Raw genomic sequence first — 19405 nt, 5'->3', positions numbered from 1 at the left:
AAACACACATTTGACAACTTGACGCTCCGCTTCGCAGACGCCTGTTCGCGTAGGTTTGGCCTAAGCTTTACTGTCTGATATTATCACTTTTATCGTTGTTGTTTGAGCAACTGTCAAATAATTGATTGGAGGCTGGATCATATTATGTTTTTGTAGGGTTAAAATAAAGTTATGTGGAAAGATAAGGATACGGACGCTCTCCCAGGACACTCGTTCCTCAGCCTAATTTTAGTACTACGCCGACCGCACGCTCAAACCATCGGCGTTGATGGTCTGAGACTAAAAAAAAATACGTACGGCACTCGGGGACTGCCGCGGTAAAGCTATTGCAGTTTGCAACTAGTCTACACGCATAGTGCACACGTCTAGTCGCACTGTAACGAAGTCTGCCGTACTGAACGACATTAGACGAGTGTTAGGTTTATTTTCGTTACGGAATTTCTTGATTCGGTCGCCGCGCTCAAATCCCGCGATAAAAGTTATGCAATTGCCTAATTATATTAATAATATTTTTATTTATTAAAATATCTTTTTTAAACATACAAGGGACCAAACTCAGCCAGAGATGAGATGTATGAAAAGCTAGGAATAGGAAGTGTTTTTGATCGCGTAGCGATCTGCGCTGCTATTTTATAAAACGTCCGTCCGTCCTATAAAATTTACACAATTTATTTAGGTGGTACATAATCGTAAGGTATAAAAGGCATTTCTACTTGTCATCGTTGCGTTGTTTTGCCGTTTTGCTTCGCCCTGGGGCCTCCGTTTCTATTACTTTTTAAAACACGATATTAGAAAGAAAGAAAGAAGAAAGAAACAAACAAACTTTATTTGGTAAACAATACAAACAAAACTAAACAATTAAAAAACATTTCAACGCCTTTACCAAATAGGTGTTCTAGTATAAGTTGTTTTACTTTTATCATATTTTTGGTGGGATTTTTCTTTAGAACCTTTAACGATTATTATTTCATTCCAATTAACACGTTAGCTCACTGCTTGTTATGAAGTTAGTATTTATTTATTATTTTAATTTATTTTTATGTTGATATATTTACGGATTAGGTAATAAATCTCAAAACACTCTATTATTTAAATTCGTTTTTATTTATATTCCTTCTTAAATGTTAGATAACAAACTTTATATTTAAATAATCTCTACAGTCTACACGTTTTACAGGGTTGAATACTTTAATTTTACATTAAATGTGGTAGATAGTAAACAAACATAAAATGTAGCGGATTTGGCGAAATGTATGTTAAATCCCATACATTTTGTATTTTTAACGACCAGTTGAGTCTTTCCTCCCCAAGCACAGACATAATATATCAAGATCTTGATCTATTTCTGTGTCCCCAAGTATACGGACGAAGGGCTGGATGAAAAAATTCTTATAGCTAGTCTATCGTCCCATTGGGACGAAATTTTTTGGGCGAAAGACTCAACTACTCTTTTTAACTTCGCAATCGAAATCTTAAAAATTAATATGACATTTCAAATTCGAATTGAATGCAAAATTAATCGATTACTGTGATTGTCCATCATGACCCGAGAGCCGAAGTGTAAAGGCCGTGATACATAATAATATTATAATGGTTGTATTATCCTACTGTCTGTCCATTGTTCTGACCATGGCTTTGAGCTTGGTCCTGTCGACCTTGGAGGAGGAGGTGAGGGGGAACTCCTGCAGGAACACCACACCTCCTCTCAGCTGCTTGATGTCTGATAGCTCCTCTGAAACATTAACTTCACGTAAATATACGAAAACTATGTAGAGCCACATAAAAATAAAAAAAATTCACACAGCCAATGCCTGAATATACTCACAAGCATTGTCTTCGTTAGCGGCCCCTAGATGATCAATTTTATTGTGCAATATTATTGACTGCCTAGTGTTGAAACGCGCCCGCCTCTCAATCTTATTGTTAAATAAATTATTGTTCAATGATATTGCAGAATAAAATTGATGGTCTAGACTCTAGGGGCACACTTAGGCATAATATTAGCTTGACGTATTTATGTGACTTTGCTTTAGAGTAGTTTAGGGAGCATACCCATACTACGTGACCTATTTAGGGGGGGGGGGGGTCTTCAAAATACTACGCTCGGTCACGAGAGGGGGGGAGGGGGCCTAGAGTTTTGTCACGTAGTCAATTTCGCCGAGAGAAACGTCATACGAAAAAGCAAAGCATTTTTTTCACCATTTAATACTTGACACTGGCATTTATTATGGTTATTTATAGCAAACAGCCATTAAAAAAAATAGGCACAGTTGTCACTTTTCAGGCATTTTGAAGTTTGGTGGAGCTGTCAAGCTTGGTGATCATATATTTACTATTTGGTGTGCGATTACAATTTGAACTACAGTCGTGACTAAAATAGCTAGTAGGTAACATCGAGGAAATTGATTCCTAGGTAGTTGACAGACCAACGCACAGTGTACGGAGGAGACGAAAAATCGGAAATTTTCTATTTTCTTCAATTTTTAATAGGCATTAATGTTATGAATGCAGGAGTAGAACACCCGCGTGTCAATTCGAAATAGGTTTGATGTCAAAAAATCTTAAAAAGTAGGTCACGTAGTATAGGTATGCTCCCTTAGAGTACCATCCCCAGCCCAATAAATTGCGATTCTAGCTACGAATTTTCTCTGTTAAAAAGTATTTGTACCTCCAAGGTTCTTATTACGGCCTCGTAGTAAAGCAGGATATTCATGTAGAAGTTTAAAAGGTGTCTCATCCGTTTTCTGGCATAGCTGTCCTACCACCTAGCTCTCATGTCCGTGAGCTGGTAAACGTCAACGTGACACTCAGCGTCTGGGTTTCTGTTCAGCGCTATGTGGCATCGAATCTATGTCGATTGTCGGCTTGCCAGCTTTCTACAGAAGACCTTGCCTTTAACCATGTCCTCGGTTTGTCCTTGGTCTCCGCCATATTTTAGTAAACGTAAATGGCGACTTACCAACATCCTTTATGGGAAGTCATGTTGACATTCTCCTACCTTTAACCATGTCCTTGATCTCCTGCGCGGTGACGTGACAGCCGTCCTGCGGGATGACGCAGGCGACGGGGATGTCGCCCTCCTCGGCGTCGGGGATGCCCGTCACCGCCACGTCCAGCACGCCCGGGTGCTTGATTATCACCTTCTCTATCTCCACCGGGGAGATCTGCGAGACAGAGATAGCTGTTAGTCAATAAGGACCGATTCTTTGGTACTAGGTATCATAATACCTAGTGCCAAAGAATCGGTCCTTCAACAATAACAATCATATTTTAGCAATCTACTTTGACCACGAAATACTATTCTCAGTTCTCACAGGCAGTAACTTGTCAGATAACCGCTTCTTGAGTGTTTAGGCTTGGACCTCGGCAAAAAATCAATAAGTAGTAGATGGTGAGTTTTCATCGGAGCTGCGTTGCGATAAATGTGTTTATGAAACCAACAAAATCACTTCATTTGCCTGACCTCGCTGAGCGCAATTCTCAAGAGCACAAACGTCGCAGCTCTGGTGGAAACGCAGCTATAAAAGAAAGAAATTCGCGTATTCATGCCACGGCACAAATTGACCAAATTGGCCAGATATATAGCACATGTTTGATATTTGGAAATATGGGAGTGTTGGGGCCACCAAGAAAAATCATGCTCGGTCAGTCCGACGTCTATTAGATTGATTTCAGCTCTTGTGATAATTATAATATACTGTCGCACTCAGAAAACTTCGATAGCGCGATACCGGACTTTTTTTTTTCACTTGGGACCTCTTGTTCCCCCTTACATGATAAGGGACAATTTCTACATTTCTTTATTTATTATATGTTCGTATTTTAAGCAGTTATAGGTACATCTTTTTATTTACACCTACATATTTACATTTTGTGCGAGACATTATTACTTTTATACATACACTAGCTGTCCCGGTGAACTTCGTGTCACCTTAAAACCTTCCCTGGACTTCTACGAACATTTTAAGACTAAAATCAGCCCAATCCGTCCAGCGGTTTTCGAGTTTTAGCGCGACTAACACATTTGAAAATCCATTTTTATATATATAGATAACTTTTCCATCCTTGTCACAATTTTGCAATAACTACTTATATCTAACATTTCCTTGACATTTAATTTTTACATTCAACTTTACAATTCAATTTTCATCATTTTTCATTTTTATCACAACTTTTACTTATTACATTTAAAATTGAGAGACATTTAATACATTTATTTTACATTATTTATTACACGATACCGGACTTTAGCGCGAGTTGGTCTGCTACAGCTTATCGAAGAAACCTCTCACCTGATGTTCCTGTACTTGAGCAGCAGCTTGAGTCTGTCGACGAAGTGGTAGCGGTAGTCGGCGTCGCGGTGGAAGATGTCGCCCGTCTTCAGCCACCCGTCATCCGTGAGGTTCAGGTATTCATGCTCTCACCTGGTGGTTCCTGTACTTGAGCAGCAGCTTGAGTCTGTCGACGAAGTGGTAGCGGTAGTCGGCGTCGCGGTGGAAGATGTCGCCCGTCTTCAGCCACCCGTCATCCGTGAGGCTCAGGTATTCATGCTCTCACCTGGTGGTTCCTGTACTTGAGCAGCAGCTTGAGTCTGTCAACGAACTGGTAGCGGTAGTCGGCGTCGCGGTGGAAGATGTCACCCGTCTTCAGCCACCCGTCATCCGTGAGGCTCAGGTATTCATGCTCTCACCTGGTGGTTCCTGTACTTGAGCAGCAGCTTGAGTCTGTCGACGAAGTGGTAGCGGTAGTCGGCGTCGCGGTGGAAGATGTCGCCCGTCTTCAGCCACCCGTCTGGTGTGAGCGCCGACGCGTTCGCCGAGGGGTTGTTGTAGTACCCCTACAGGTAATTATAATGTCAATCCGTTACTACAGGATATCTAATAATAATATTTTTAACTAACATGTACTATCAGAGAAGTTGATTCATAGGCAGACGGGGAACCTACGTCATGTGGTCGGCTTATGTCAATTCAATGTTAGCTCCCTAAATTGATTGTTTGCCGCCGAAAGTGTTTTCAAACGAAAGAAGAAAGAAGAGAAAGAGCGTTACGAAGTTTATGATATTTCCATTTTCCATACATATTATAATATTATATGTTACGCTCAAAGACCGAAATCGCTTAGTGAGCGAAAAAATAGCTCACATCGCGTTGTGGTCACAGGGAAACAGCCACGACGCTAAATTCACGTGGTGGCTCTAATGAAAACGGCCACGACGCGATCTGGCAATCACAAAAAGAACATAAGGTTATTCGTTTTCCTTGATTTGTTCTTGATTAATTAATCGTCCATAGGTATGGAAGATCAAATTTGAACATCCATTGTTCCATACTATCCGTACTAATATTATTACTGTCTGTCTGTCTGTCAGGCGCAACGTGTTGTTGTTTTTTTTAATATAAAGTTATCTGACCCCAATAAATAATAAAAATATAGTTTTATTTTAATTTATATACTTAATTTATATATTATAATAACTACTACTAGTTGATGCCCGCAACTACGTTGCGCCAGACAGATAGACAGTAATAATATTAGTACGGATGGTTATAAGGAACTTTGGATATTTTATAAATAAAAATGATAATTTACACGTTATGCAGTGATTTAGTAAAAGAAAAAATATTTTGTAGTACGCGTGGTAATTCCAATATTTTATAATCTTCAATACCTATGGATGATTAATCAATCAAAAAAAAAAAATCAAGAAAAACGAATAGCATATCAGCCACGACACGAATTTCGCTTTATGGTCTTTTTGTGATTGCCAGAACGCGTCGTCGTGGCCGTTTTCATTAGAGCGACAATGCGAATTTCGCGTCGTGGCTGTTTCACTGTGACCACAACGCGTTGTGAGCTATTTTTTCGCTCACTGAGCGATTTCGGTCTTTGAATGTAACATATATATACAACACTTTTTTCCACAAAACGGCAGTACATTATAACGCTATTCTATTGAGCTATTGAGTTTGCTCACATTCAGCGGCTTACAGTTAGTTTTACTTATTTACCTTAAAAACTGTAGGACCCTTCAGCCACAGCTCTCCAGGTACGTCGGGCTCCGTGATGTCCTTGCCAGTTTCTGGGTCCACAAGCTGGTACAAAATATTACGATGTAAATTTTATGTTTAGTTCTCTAGTTTTTTCTATATTCCAGACTCAAATCTGAATATTATATATATATATATATATATATATATCATACTCTAGACATTCCAAACTCAACTCAACTTCGAGTCGACTTGGAGACTACAATAGAATGGGATTTTTGTACTTGTGTACAAAAATGATACCACGCTCACCCTATACTTGAGATGTCCAATTTCCCGGCCGGACGACTTGCCCGTGGGATCCTCGCCCGAGAATACCATGCCGGCGCACTCCGTCAGACCGTACGGCGCGTAGAATCGTGCGTTCGGAGCCGCTTTCTGCCATAAAAAAAGCATTTAATGTCGTTTCCAATTGCAGACCATAATGCAACACAGTGACGCACGATGCCGAAATGGAACGTGAATTATTATTTTCTTAAAAAGTGTTCAATGGGGGTGTTTGAAATCAGGGCCGTCTCTGGCCCATGTGGCGCCCGTGTGCAAACATTACCCTAGCGCCCCCTAACAAGCGCGCGCGCGGTCAAAATGAAATAGGTACAAAGTAAAAGTACAGTTTGTCCGGCCGCTTAAGGATGAGGACTCTAAGCGGTGGCTTCTTTCGTTCCACCAGACGAACTATAACAGCACATCAAGTTATCACATAGGTACTATCAAATTTCTCCAATATAAAATAGATACCTAACAAACTCTATTTTTATAAACTGTTTGTAGATTGAAGTTTTTTTTCGGTGTTGACCATGATGTGTTCTTGAGTCTTGACTGACCCTAACAAGCCTAACCCCAAAACGTAAATTTTATATCGCTTTAGTACTTCAATTTTACTTTAAATTTCATGATCTATACTTATTAAACATCACATCATCACAACATCATTTCATTTGATTTCATCGAAGAGCTCTAACTTCTCTACATCCGAAGAGCCAGCATGGCACAGTTTGTTTTCTAAATTAGAACACTGTGCTTTTTTGTATCTATCCTTTATTGTATCCTCCCACTACCTATTTTGAAAAACGAGCGATAGGACACTCACTATTACACCAAATAATATAATCTTCATTTATGTGTTTTAAGGTTCATTTCACGTTGAAAAATAAAGATTAAATAATATTTATATTGCAAAAGCCGAGCCGCTCATGGCGCGCCTTGCTTTGCTGTAATTCTACAAATATAAGAAGAGCTTCGGATATTACACAAAAATGTTTGCAAACTGGAGTTCTTTTTACGTTGATCAATAAAGCGTGGGCCGTGGCGGCCGGCCAGCGCGGGCGCGCGCCGTGTGCGAGCGGCACTCGGCGCCCCTAGGACCGCGGCGCCCGTGTGCACCGCACACATTGCACCTAAGGGAAAGACGCCCCTGTTTGAAATTCTATTTGCCACCAGGTGCCGCTATGTAGCCTCCGGGTCTGTCGTGTCAAACTGCTGTCATATGTCACGAAAGAGATGTCATGTGTAACAATAATCTGCCTATTTGACACGATAGACCAGATAGACCATAAAGCTACAATGCAGCACCTGGTGGCAAATAAAATTCATTTCTAACACCTTTTTTTATGAAATAAGGGGGCAAACGAGCAAACGGGTCAACTGATGGAAAGCAACTTCCGTCGCCCATGGACACTCGCAGCACCAGAAGAGCTGCAGGTGCGTTGCCGGCCTTTTAAGAGGGAATATAAGGGTAATAGGGGAGGGTAGGGAAGGGAATAGGGGAGAGTAGGAAAGGGAAAGGGTTGGGGATTGGGCCTTCGGTAAACTCACTCACTCGGCGAAACACAGCGCAAGCGCTGTTTCACGCCGGTTTTCTGTGAGCACCTTCATTGTTCGAGGCTTTGCTGTAGTAGAAACATTCAAAGTTGAGGATTGTGCCGCTTAATCCGCTCTAGGACCCTTCTGCCATAGCTGCTCTACTTGAAAAACACACTAATAAATATATGCACAGCCACATGAATGATGAAATAATCTTCTTTAAAGTTGGGTCAACTTATATGTACCATCGACAGACCTACGTCATTTGATCGGATCATGTCAATTCAATGTTATAATTGTGATGTGAGTTGTTTTGGCAACAGCTGGGTTTGACATAACGCGACAAAACTACGTAGGTCCGCCATTTGCATATGAATCAAATTCTCTGATAGTACCTTTGCGACAGCAACCAGCTCAGCGGAGACGGCGCTGCCGCCGACGAAGACGGTGCGCAGGCTGGAGAAGTCGCACTGCTCGCTCTGGCCCGGCTTCAGCAGCGTCGTCAGGAACGTCGGACTCAATATCATGAACGTTGGCTGTGAATGTAATGTGTGTTTGGGTTCTTATTTGATCGTATTAAACAATGATATTCTGTTCTATAATTTGCTATGGCATGGCAGGGTAAGGCACATTTCTGACGGCAAAATTAATGGAGTCGTTCGCAAAGGACAGATGGATTCACTTTAACATAAACCTGAAACGGTGGGGTGATATTATCGTGCCGTGCTAAGCCAATTAGAACAGTGACCTCAGTTTTATCGTAGGTATATAATATTAGGATTTATAATACGAGCAGATAGACTTCCAGATGGTAAGCGATTGCCACGAACAGCGGAGGACAGTTACGACTTCTTTGTTGGACGCCAAAACATTCCTTGGGCATAAAAGTATGATTCTTCAAAAATTAAGGAAATGCTAATATTCTAAGAATTTCTCGAATGAGTCAATCAGGTGACACTCACCCTGTACTTGTTGATCAGCTCGTACATGTGGTGGGGGGTGATGGGCTGCGAGGTGTAGACGACGGGGAAGCGCGTCAGCACCGACAACACAATTAATATGTGCGCCGATATCCACTGTATGGGCGACATGCACAGCACCAGCTCCGTGGGAGTCGGGAACGTGTCGAATACTGCGCTGGAATTAAAGCATAAAAATACAATTGTTATAAATCCCGGTTTGGAATAAATATTACAAAATAGCAGTTACATACAAAAGCAAACGTGCTGGTGGACGAATTTAAATCATTCAGTGTTGTAACTTATAAGACATTCACTGAGTTGGTAATTTGGTTGATTTAATAAAAAATATCCAGTACCAAATCCGTACCAAATTATTCAGTTAATTTTTATCCCCTCACCATATTGGATCCTGAATCCTGACAACCGTGAAGCTGTTTATGTTTATAGAAAAATATGCCCCTCTATATGTTTATAACTGCCTATACTGGGCCAACGAGTAGAGACAAGAAATGACTTACAATGCGATAGGGATCGCGATCATCATCTGTTTGTGTGTGACCGGGGTGATCTTGGGCAGGCCGGTGGTGCCGCTCGTCGACACTATGATGCTGTTCACTTCCGACGGGTCAAAATCGTTTGGCCTGAAAAATCGGTGAACTTAATCCATACTAATATTATAAATGCGAAAGTGTCTCTGTCTGTCTGTCTGTCTGTCTCGCTTTCACGCCAAAACTACTGAACCGATTGCAATGAAATTTTGTACACAGTTATTCTAGAGTCTGAGAAAGGACAGGCTACATTTTGATGTGGAAAAATATCTTATTTCCATGAAAATATCGACATCAACAATTCATAATAGATGGCGCCGTGCGTCTTCTACATCGCGCTGACGCTTGCTCAAAAGTCTTTCTATAAGACGTGGTATCCTTACATTTAAGTTTCGATTTTTTTCGATTGTTATATCTATTCTACGGTATTAAATAACTCAGTACTTTATCTGTGCAGTGACGTAACCTTAAATCTATCAATGATAAATAGTTTATGGGTAAAGTTGTGTAATTGGAGGACTAAATAAGCTTTAAAATTTGGCATAAAATATAAAGTTTAATATAAAAAAATGAAATACTTATTGTGTGCACACTGCACAGCTGTATTGATTTAAGGGATACCAGGGTTTTTTTATAAAAGCTTTTGACACCAATTTTGTTGACATCGCGCGCTATAAACTGAAGTCCACGCGGACGAAGTCGCGGGCATCAGCTAGTATTGTGATATAACAGACCCTGGATCAAAAAACGATGAACCTGAGAACAACTCAGTCTCTTAAGAAACACGATTAGAAATTTCGTCATACTTTAAAAAGCCACAAGCATATGCCTATGTCGCTTTTATTAATCATCGTCATTATCATCATCATCATCTCCATACAGCAAACCACCTCTATTATACATATACATAATTGATTGTACTGTGGGTTCTTGGTGGAAATTAATTTTAAAAACAAATAAAACACAATATTACTTGCACTTTTTCCACTATATTCATTAATTACTACAAATTTAACTTAAACACGACCGGTTTCGATATAAATCATGATCAGGTGTAAAAAAATGCAAGTAATATTGTGTTTTATTTGTGTTTACCTCTATTATAATCACTCATCATAGCGTACTTACTAATAAGTGTTAGTTATAGTTTTTAACAAATAAACAGAGAAAATTTGGCCACTGCCATCATCTTCTTTAGATTTGCTGTGTAACCATAATATTCGTCGAGGGAAGATTTTCATACTCACGTGAATTTGTCCGCAGGCGTATTATCCGAATATTTGTCAAGGAACTGTTGGTAGTTCAATAACTGTGTGTTATCGGATTTGTCAAAAGTGACAATAAGTGCTTCTATGTTCAGACCCTCGAGGGCTTTCTGGACGTTGTTTACGTTGGCACTAGGACAGAAGACAACCTTTGGCGGGCACTGCTGGAACAAACCGCTGAATTCACCTGAAACATAATAGGAGCAACGATAAAATCCATGAATAGTAAGTACTATATTTTAAACAATATACAAACAAGATTAGCATTGACCTTCAGAAATTTTCCTAGTGTAAGAGTGGTTAATATTAGAAACTGCATATATCAAAATTCGTTTTTAAAAGAAATATGTGAAAAAATTAATATTGAAATAGACAGTATCGATTATAAGTCAAAATTTATATCAGATCTTAAACACCAAATAATTGAAAATAAAAATAAGTTTAACTACATACAGCAAAATTCTTCAACAAAAATTGTTGATCGTTCTATCACATTTCCTAGAAAAGGCACTATACCTTACTACTTCCAAAAAAAGACGAATTCAATAATAAACAATACATTTTTTCGATCCTAAAGAGTCTCAACTCACAATTTTTCATCAAAATATAGCTGGCGCCGTAAATAAGAGCGAGGAGATATATATTACTAGCTGACTTATCCAAAAATTTTCAAGCAATTGATATTATATGCCTGACCGAAACTTTCATAAAAAGGGGGACTGAAAATTTATTCAAAATACCTGGCTACAAACTAGCATCTACTTATATTGCCGTAAATGGAACATTGTATACAAAATGCCTAGTGTAGTGCAGATGCTAAAAATGGGATAACTTTGAACACAAGCGCCAAAAGTTTAACATTATAATAACTATTATTATTTAAACACACTGTCAGTCTGTGAAATTGCTCATACTTAATCTCACGATTTACAATAATATGAGGTTGATTTCATAAATTGCGAGTTTCTTACACCGGTTCTTCTCACCGGGTTAGTGTCCGAACTGGTGGCAGCCTGGCAGGCACCATAGTTTCGACGTTCAGAAAATATTTATAAAAAAATTATGCTAAATAAAAATTATTTGGTTTGATAAATAGTTTTTGGCAGGCGCAAATGGACTTTTATTATGGCGCATCCACACATGCCGCCGGCTTATACCGCCGGCTTTCAGACTGCCTTGCCACCGATGCCGGCGGCATGCATGTGTAACTAGCCGGCGGCAGGGCCGCATTAATGGAGTTAAAATGCAACTATCAACCATAGTCATTTTGCCGTCAGATTCTGGTAGACCTATAATAATTATGAGACGTTGATTGACGTTGATATACAAGCAGATGACGTATCACACAGTTTTTCAATCTTTTCTATTCATGATGCGATTTCCGGCTCGAAGGGCAATGGAAAAATCCCCAATAGTGATATTTCGCGACTCCCATTTTTATCGTGAACGTATGTTTATAATTATATGTATATTATGTATACATATATGCTTTGGTTAAGTATTATTTTTCATCTTTATTGTTTTATTTTTACTGAAATAGTATTCTCAACCTTTGGCGACCGACAGAAACTTTGCGATCCCCAAGGAGGTCGCGACCGTATCTCGTACCATTATATTATGCAATAATATCTGTTGGACTTGGCATAACCCGACCAAATCACACAATACATCCAGCGCTACCATACAATATCCCTGAGAGTAAAAAATTATACTCACTAATACTGTATCTGTTATCGAAGCCGGCTACCGTCACCCCGAGGTATGTGCCCGCCTGCAGCGTGATGGGCAGGTCCAGACAATTCGGGCCCATCACGGCTATGACGTCATTCACTTTGAGACCGAGGTTCTTCAGCGCTGTGGCGCACTTTATGGAGCGGTCCATGCCGTCTTTGTATGTGTGAGTCTCGCCGGTAGCGCCATCTATCTGAAAAGATAGTGCTCGGTGTAGAAAAGAGAAAAACTATAAATATGAAATCAAAGTTTTTACCCTATTCGCTATTAGATTTGTCAGTAAAGCTAAAATACATGAATTGAAAATGAGTGGTCAAAGAAGACAGGGGTGTTGTAGAATTTACAGAATATAATATAAGCACGTTTCTTATTTATGTATTGCCTTTAATAGTGGCTTAGGCTGTGGGCTTAGGCTTAGGTGTGTAATGTAGATGCCAGAATTCTATTAACACTAAGATTAATGTTTTTCTCACTTTTTTTGGTAAATAAAGTGGGCCTCGTGCGAGTTTCTTACGCCGGTTCTTCTCGCCCGGGTTAGTTCCCGAACCGGTGGTAGGCACCAGTGAAGACCCGACGTTCAGAGAGTATTTGCAAAAATTTATTCTGAATAAAAAAAAATGAGTTTGAGTTGAGACTAAAGAGAGATATCAAGCATTTTCTGTTGGTGAATACTGTAAGCTTATGCACAATGATATAATAATAAAAAAACTCAAAGCTTATGAATGATGATTGATGATGATAATATTAATATACTTAGTCTATTTCTTCTAAAATCTTGTTGTTTTACCTTTGTCAATTATGATAAAAAAAAAAACGTTTATTGCATGGAAGGGCAGGAACCAACAGCAAATTAGCATTTCTTGTACCTGTAACACAAAGTCCGGTGCGTCCTTCAGGTTCTGCAGCAGCATCTTGCCGACGTGGTGCCTGTCGGTGGGTATCCTGGTCTGCGCCACCACCCTCGCCGCCACCTCCTCTATGAACCACGTGATCGCGTGCGATAGGACTCCCGACATTGTGCTGAAATTGTTTAAAAAAGTACCTACTACTTATCAGAGAAGGTAAGGCAGATGCGGCAGATGGCGGAACTACGTAAATTGGTCGCGTTGTATCATACTCATCAGACAGATCACAGCAATCACTGAATTGACATAATCCGACCAAACGTCGTAGGTTCGTGCAGTGCCTATGTATCAACTTCTCTGATAGTACATTAATTCAGTTCGTCTCATCTATAAATGGCAAAGATCATTATCGATTAACTGATTTGCAACTTTTTAAAGGAAGAAATGTCGCACACGACTACATTATATAAAGGATTTTTTCAATTGGAACAAGAAAGGATTTCTAAATTCCTCAACAGAGTGAATCGAATTCTCCATGCTGAAAAAGCTGTGCGCAAAACCTCATGTGATATATTATCTTATATATCACATGAGGGCAGTGATTTAGAGTTCATTGATAGTACATTAGAGTTGAAGCACAGGGTGATTATTATAGGTTCTATATTTTTTCTTTGCTCAACCTTTTTATGTGCGCATCACATAAAAAGGTCCTATTTTAGACGACCGAACACAGTATTTAGTGCTACTCCACCGATTCCTTCATAAATACTGAATGATTTGAATTTTACGATTTAAACATCTAAATATTAGGTTTGGGAAAAAGTTTCTTCGAATTTTATATAATAATTCAAAACATTTTTTTTTAAGTTTATGTACAGTATATGGGTGCCATTTTGTTCGATAACTTTTTGCCATCTTGTTGGTAGGGACATGATCCCATTGCTATAAAATTTTGGAGTTTCTGGTGAAAAAACTGCGACAAGTGGTTTTGGCAGTCCTCTTGTGATGATGAGCGACCAAAACAGGTGGAAATCTGAAGGTGCAAGGTCAGGACTACACGGCGGATGCATTAACACCTACCAGCCAAACTCCCGTAATTTTTGCTGAGTGGCCAAAGATGTGTGAGTGTGTGTGCGTTATCATGGTGAAAAACCACACCCCTTCTGTTGATTAATTCCGGCCGCTTTCTCTCAACTTCTTGCTTTAATCTCATCAGTTGTTCGCAGTACAGTTCAGAATCGATGGTCCTGCCTGGCGGTAACAGCTCATAATGAATCAATCATCGCTGCCTCTAATACAAAATGCTGCTCATTTTATTCTATTAATCTTCCCCACATGTCCCAAAAAAGAAATCTCTCTTAAAAATGCGAAGATGTCTTCTAGTGTGAAAACTGAAAACATTGCAGTAATATTATGTCCTGCATAGATAATAATATAGTAGTCTCATGATTTCATAGAATTCACATTCGGTAAAGCTAAGAACTGCTGCTGCTACTCGTGTTATCATAGTGCTAACTGCTAAACCCTTGGTATCAAGCTGAACCTTACAACATAATTACGAATTAACGATAATAATTATTATCTATCTGCAGATAATGTTAAATTATGGAGTACTAAATATTATATATTCTGTGGTTAAAGTATTAGATTTAATTGTTTTATATCCCTGTATTAAGATTAGGTGAGTTTAAAGACTGGTATTTACGACTTTTGTATTACGGCCCGGCCGCACCTGCGTCTATCTTCCGATGTGCTATGAGTAATTAAATGAGACGATAATATTATTGCCAATAATACCCAATAATTTATTGGACGATACACGCAGATAGTCCAATAGTATCGTTTTTAGCGTAAAGCTCTACGCATATTATGCGGCCGCGGCATTAGACATATTAAAAGCATGTGTTGAGTAAAAGAAAAGAAGTGCTTAGTTTGCATTTATAGACTATAGTCGGTTTTGTTTGTATTTATAGTAGGTATGTTAAGGTAATTTTAGTACTAACTATTTTTACTTTAAAAAAATGTGCTCGGCTCCGCGGGCCACAAGGTAACAGACGGCGGACCGCATGTGGCCCACGGGCCGCGTGTTGGCCACCCTTGGTCTAATTACTAATAAGATCTCCTCATTTATGAATACGCCCACGCCTACAGCTTGTCTATTATATATTCTGTGCCTACAGGGCGATACCGGACATGCACATAATATACAAATCGTAGGTATTTGTCCGGTAACGCATGTAATGCAAAATGTTTTCGTTCTGTACACAGGTCACAGATATCAGAAACAAGTTCTGTACGTACATAGGGCAAATATGCCATGTACCTTTTTTGTGACAGCCAGCCAGCCAGTGCCAGCAGTGTCGCGGTCGGTAAAAGGAATGATAGTGCCATCCACGTGCCATCATATACAAGGTGTAACAAAAATAAGTGATAATACTTTAGGGTGTGTATGTGTTCCTTATAGAGAGTTCACTGTGAAAATAGCAGCGCTGAAAGACGAAATTTTTTTTTCACTTTTGTATGAGGAAACTCGTGACGTTCGGGCGCTTGCCCATACAAAAGTGAAAAAAATTTTTGGTCTTTCAGCGCTGCTACTTTCACAGTGAACTCTCTATAAGGAACACATACACACCCTAAAGTATTATCACTTGTTTTTGTTACACCCTGTATAATGATACTAGATGCATCGCGTACACGCTGTAAGTGTATATACCTATAGTACGGGAAATCTAAAGAAATGAATTTAAAACTTTTTAAGGGTGTCTCTCGCCTCGCAAAGGAACTACGACTTCTGGTGCAACCCACCCGGGTTGCACCAGAAGCGTGGTTAAAGTTAAAGTTATGGTTATAGTTAAGGCTAAATTTAACTTCCTTAACTTTGACCACAGAATTTGACAGAAGACGTTGCTGGTCAGACAAGGCTTTAAATGAACGTGGGCGGGGGCGCTGTTGGTAAAGGAGAACTGTCAAAAATGGCGTTTTTGTATGATGATTGATGACAGCGTTAGTTCCTTTTTTTGCCACGTGCATTTAAAACCTTGTCGAGTCAAAAATGGACACCATATTTAACCATAACGGTTAAATATGGCGTCCATTTTTTACTTTAACCAAAGATTTGACATTTTGCATTGTAGTTAAAGTTACAGCTGTTATAGTTAAAGTATGTTGGTGCAACCCACCCTAAATAAACTGAAGAAATTGTTGACAAAACTTATGAAGTTTGTCAACGAATCCAGGGTATTTAAGGATACAAGAATTTACAAAATATTTATATTATAAAAAATTCCACCACCTACTTACCAAGCGAATAAACTGATAAGAGTAGCAGACTACTATCTTGCACTCCTAATAAATTGATACTAGTTACTACCATCATACTACACAACTGTAGATACTTTAATCTAGCCTATCTACTAACGAATGTGTATCTTATAAAAAGATTCGTGTCTTTGTTTGTTTATTCGAAGCCTTTAAGGCTCCGAAACTACATCCAACTGTGATAAAATTTGGTCCTGATAAAGAGCGGTACATAGAAAAGAATTAGCTATCTTATCACTGTTGTCATACGGTTGTTCCCTCCTATATTACCTGCACGAAATGTCACGGGTGTGCCGTCTGACTTAATTCCGATGACTAGACTTATAAAGTCTAGTATATATAGTATAAAGTCTAAATAAAGTAAAAATTATTTTAAAGGTCTATAATTATGTATACGCCTTTATAATAAGATCCCTTTATGATAAGTTCAAAATCTCTTAATAAATTTATAAAAGTTGTTGAAGAATGTTTGTGTATCAAAGCATACTATAAAGTTACTGATTTCATGAATAAGGTAAATTAATATTCATGAAATCAGTACACCACAAGTAGTACAAAATATAGTACACCACAGGAATAAGGTCGCCCCCTGTAGAGCTGTTTCTATATAATATAATACACGTCTTGTTGTATTTTATTTAGTCACTTTAATGACACTGTAATTTTATGTATTTTTTGTAATTTTCCATCTTTTAGTAAAAGATGGCCCCGTGCGAGTTTGTTACGCCGCGCGCCGGTTCTTCTTGCCGGGTTAATTCCCGAATCGGTGGTAGGCACCAGTATAGTCCCGACACTCCCGACGTTCAGAAAACATTTAAAAAAAATTGTTCTTAATAAAAAAAAATGAGTTTGAGTTTGAAATCTGTACGTCGGCGGTATTATGGATTCTAATGGAGTAATCGTGACGGCGGCGTGGTGTCCCCGGGCAACGCTCGTTTGAAATATCTAGCGGATGTGGCAAGCGGGCGCCTGATCGGCCGGTGGACCGGTTGACCTCAGACCTGATTGTGGTGTCGGGGGAGGGAGCGGGCTTGGCTTACCCTGTCGGGATTGGGTTGTGGAAACAGCCAAGTCTCAATGGGCAGTTGTGTTTCTCCCCGAACGGCGGCGATAAGCTGTTGTCAGATTCGGGATCAGTCGGTCTCGGTCGGGTTGAGGTCTGGTCTGTGTTAGGGCTCTAATGCCCTGACCCGGACGAGAACTCAACTCGACAACAAAAATCCAATCCAATCGGTGCGATCCGACCCGTGCCGAAGGAGGCGTGGCTGGGGGAAGTCAGTTGTGAACGGAGGACACTCGATATCAGGCGACGATTGTAGTATGTGGGCCGATTGTAAGACCCACTGATCGAGCACACAAAATTTTAAAACAATCCGTCCAGCAATTACTTTAAATCTTAAATTAACACGAGAATAATTTCATACTGTTAGCTGATCCTGCGAAAGTTTTTTTTTTCATATTTTTGGTGGGAATATTAGTCAGGAAACCCTAGAACAAATTTTTTTGATTACTATTAAGCAAATTTTTGTGAGTTTTGATAAGATGCATATTGCATAGTTATATAATTTAACAGTAGGGCATTTTCAAAAAAACGTGTACCCTTGCAAAAATATGTCTATATTTTTTAAGGTCATTTATTTACCTTTATTTGAATGTCATATACAAGGAAAAATATTGAACTAATGGAATAAGTTAAAAAGAACGCTGAAAACGTTATATTATTCTGATATTATTGAAACAAAATCGAATTTTCGACGAAACAGATTCCGTTGTGCGACTAAATGTAAAATATAATTTAATACAAAAAAATACAGCAATAAATGGATTTCTTCGTTAATTTAATCTAATGAAATGCATATTTAATTGTTTATTAAAAAAAATTTGATAATTTCAAGGATCAACAAGAGTAGCAATTATTTTTAATCCATAGTGTGACTATGTGACCTATCCACTAGGTTATTTTTCATTTTTTTACATGAGTAAGTAATATTTAACATATATAAAGAAGTTTTTATAACACAAAAACCTTTTATTTAAACATTTTTATTGTTGCACTACTTATAAAAGTAAAAAATTCTTTGATTTCATAGATTTAACTTCATTAATTAGAGGGACGAACATCTCATAATCATAAAGATGTGTTCACATGTCTACGAATTCCTAAGTTATTAATGACATCGGATTATATGCACGATCAAAGTGCCGAAATATCCATGCAAATATGCACGAAAAATTGTCGAAATATGCACAAAATATGCACAATCAAAAGTCACTTAATATTAAAATTTATTATTTTTTTGAAGACTTTTCCGGTAGTGACATTAATAAAAGCGCCAATTTTTATAATTTCATAAAATCCAGGATTTTTAATTTCTTGAAATAAAGACTTTTTATTTATTTATTATACGCCAATAATAATTTCCTACCAACATTTTCCGATTGCAATCTTAATGCCCATGGAAGTTAAACTACCGAAATATGCACTATCAACGAAAAATTGCCATAATATGCACTATCGCCTAAAAAGTGACATTATATGCATTTGCATATGCAAGTATGCAAATGCATATAATCTGATGTCTAGTTATTATAAATCTGCAAATATCAACGACACAAAATGATTTTCAACTTTACTGATAGAAAAGTAGTGGAAATAAAATCAAAATTATTAAAAAAAATAAAACTTATAGGTAATTAAATTTTAAATAGTATATTTGTTATTGTTAAGTAAAGTCGACGCCTTTATAATTTGGCTGTAGCGATATCGATTTTTCTCAGCAATGACTAAAGCTAAGAAATTAAAGTTCATTGTCAGTATTTAATCAATCAATCAAAAGTAACTTAATATTAAAATTTATTATTATTTTTAAGACTTTTCAGGTA

At 38.4% G+C, this 19405-nt stretch overlaps 1 protein-coding gene across 2 annotated transcripts; it reads right to left on the bottom strand.

The window, feature by feature from the left end:
• Positions 1-1272: 1272 nt before the first annotated feature.
• LOC121728321 (luciferin 4-monooxygenase-like) lies at positions 1273-16553 on the bottom strand. 2 transcript variants are annotated; one of them, XM_042116477.1, is made up of 12 exons: positions 16505-16553; positions 13226-13379; positions 12345-12552; positions 10611-10815; positions 9334-9456; positions 8816-8990; positions 8249-8389; positions 6303-6428; positions 6012-6095; positions 4691-4837; positions 2999-3164; positions 1273-1732 (listed from the first exon to the last, which is right to left on the bottom strand). In XM_042116477.1, the coding sequence occupies exons 2-12, from the start codon at positions 13373-13375 to the stop codon at positions 1605-1607; spliced, it is 1653 nt and encodes a 550-aa protein (XP_041972411.1). In that variant the 5' UTR covers positions 13376-13379; positions 16505-16553; the 3' UTR covers positions 1273-1604. The 2 variants fall into 2 exon arrangements, with proteins under 2 accessions (XP_041972411.1, XP_041972412.1); XM_042116478.1 differs by lacking the exon at positions 16505-16553 and having other exon boundaries at positions 13226-13395.
• Positions 16554-19405: the final 2852 nt, after the last annotated feature.

The sequence above is a fragment of the Aricia agestis genome, chromosome 6 (assembly GCF_905147365.1).
Source record: "Aricia agestis chromosome 6, ilAriAges1.1, whole genome shotgun sequence".
Lineage (NCBI taxonomy): Eukaryota > Metazoa > Arthropoda > Insecta > Lepidoptera > Lycaenidae > Aricia > Aricia agestis.
This window is presented reverse-complemented; position numbering and strand designations above follow the sequence as displayed.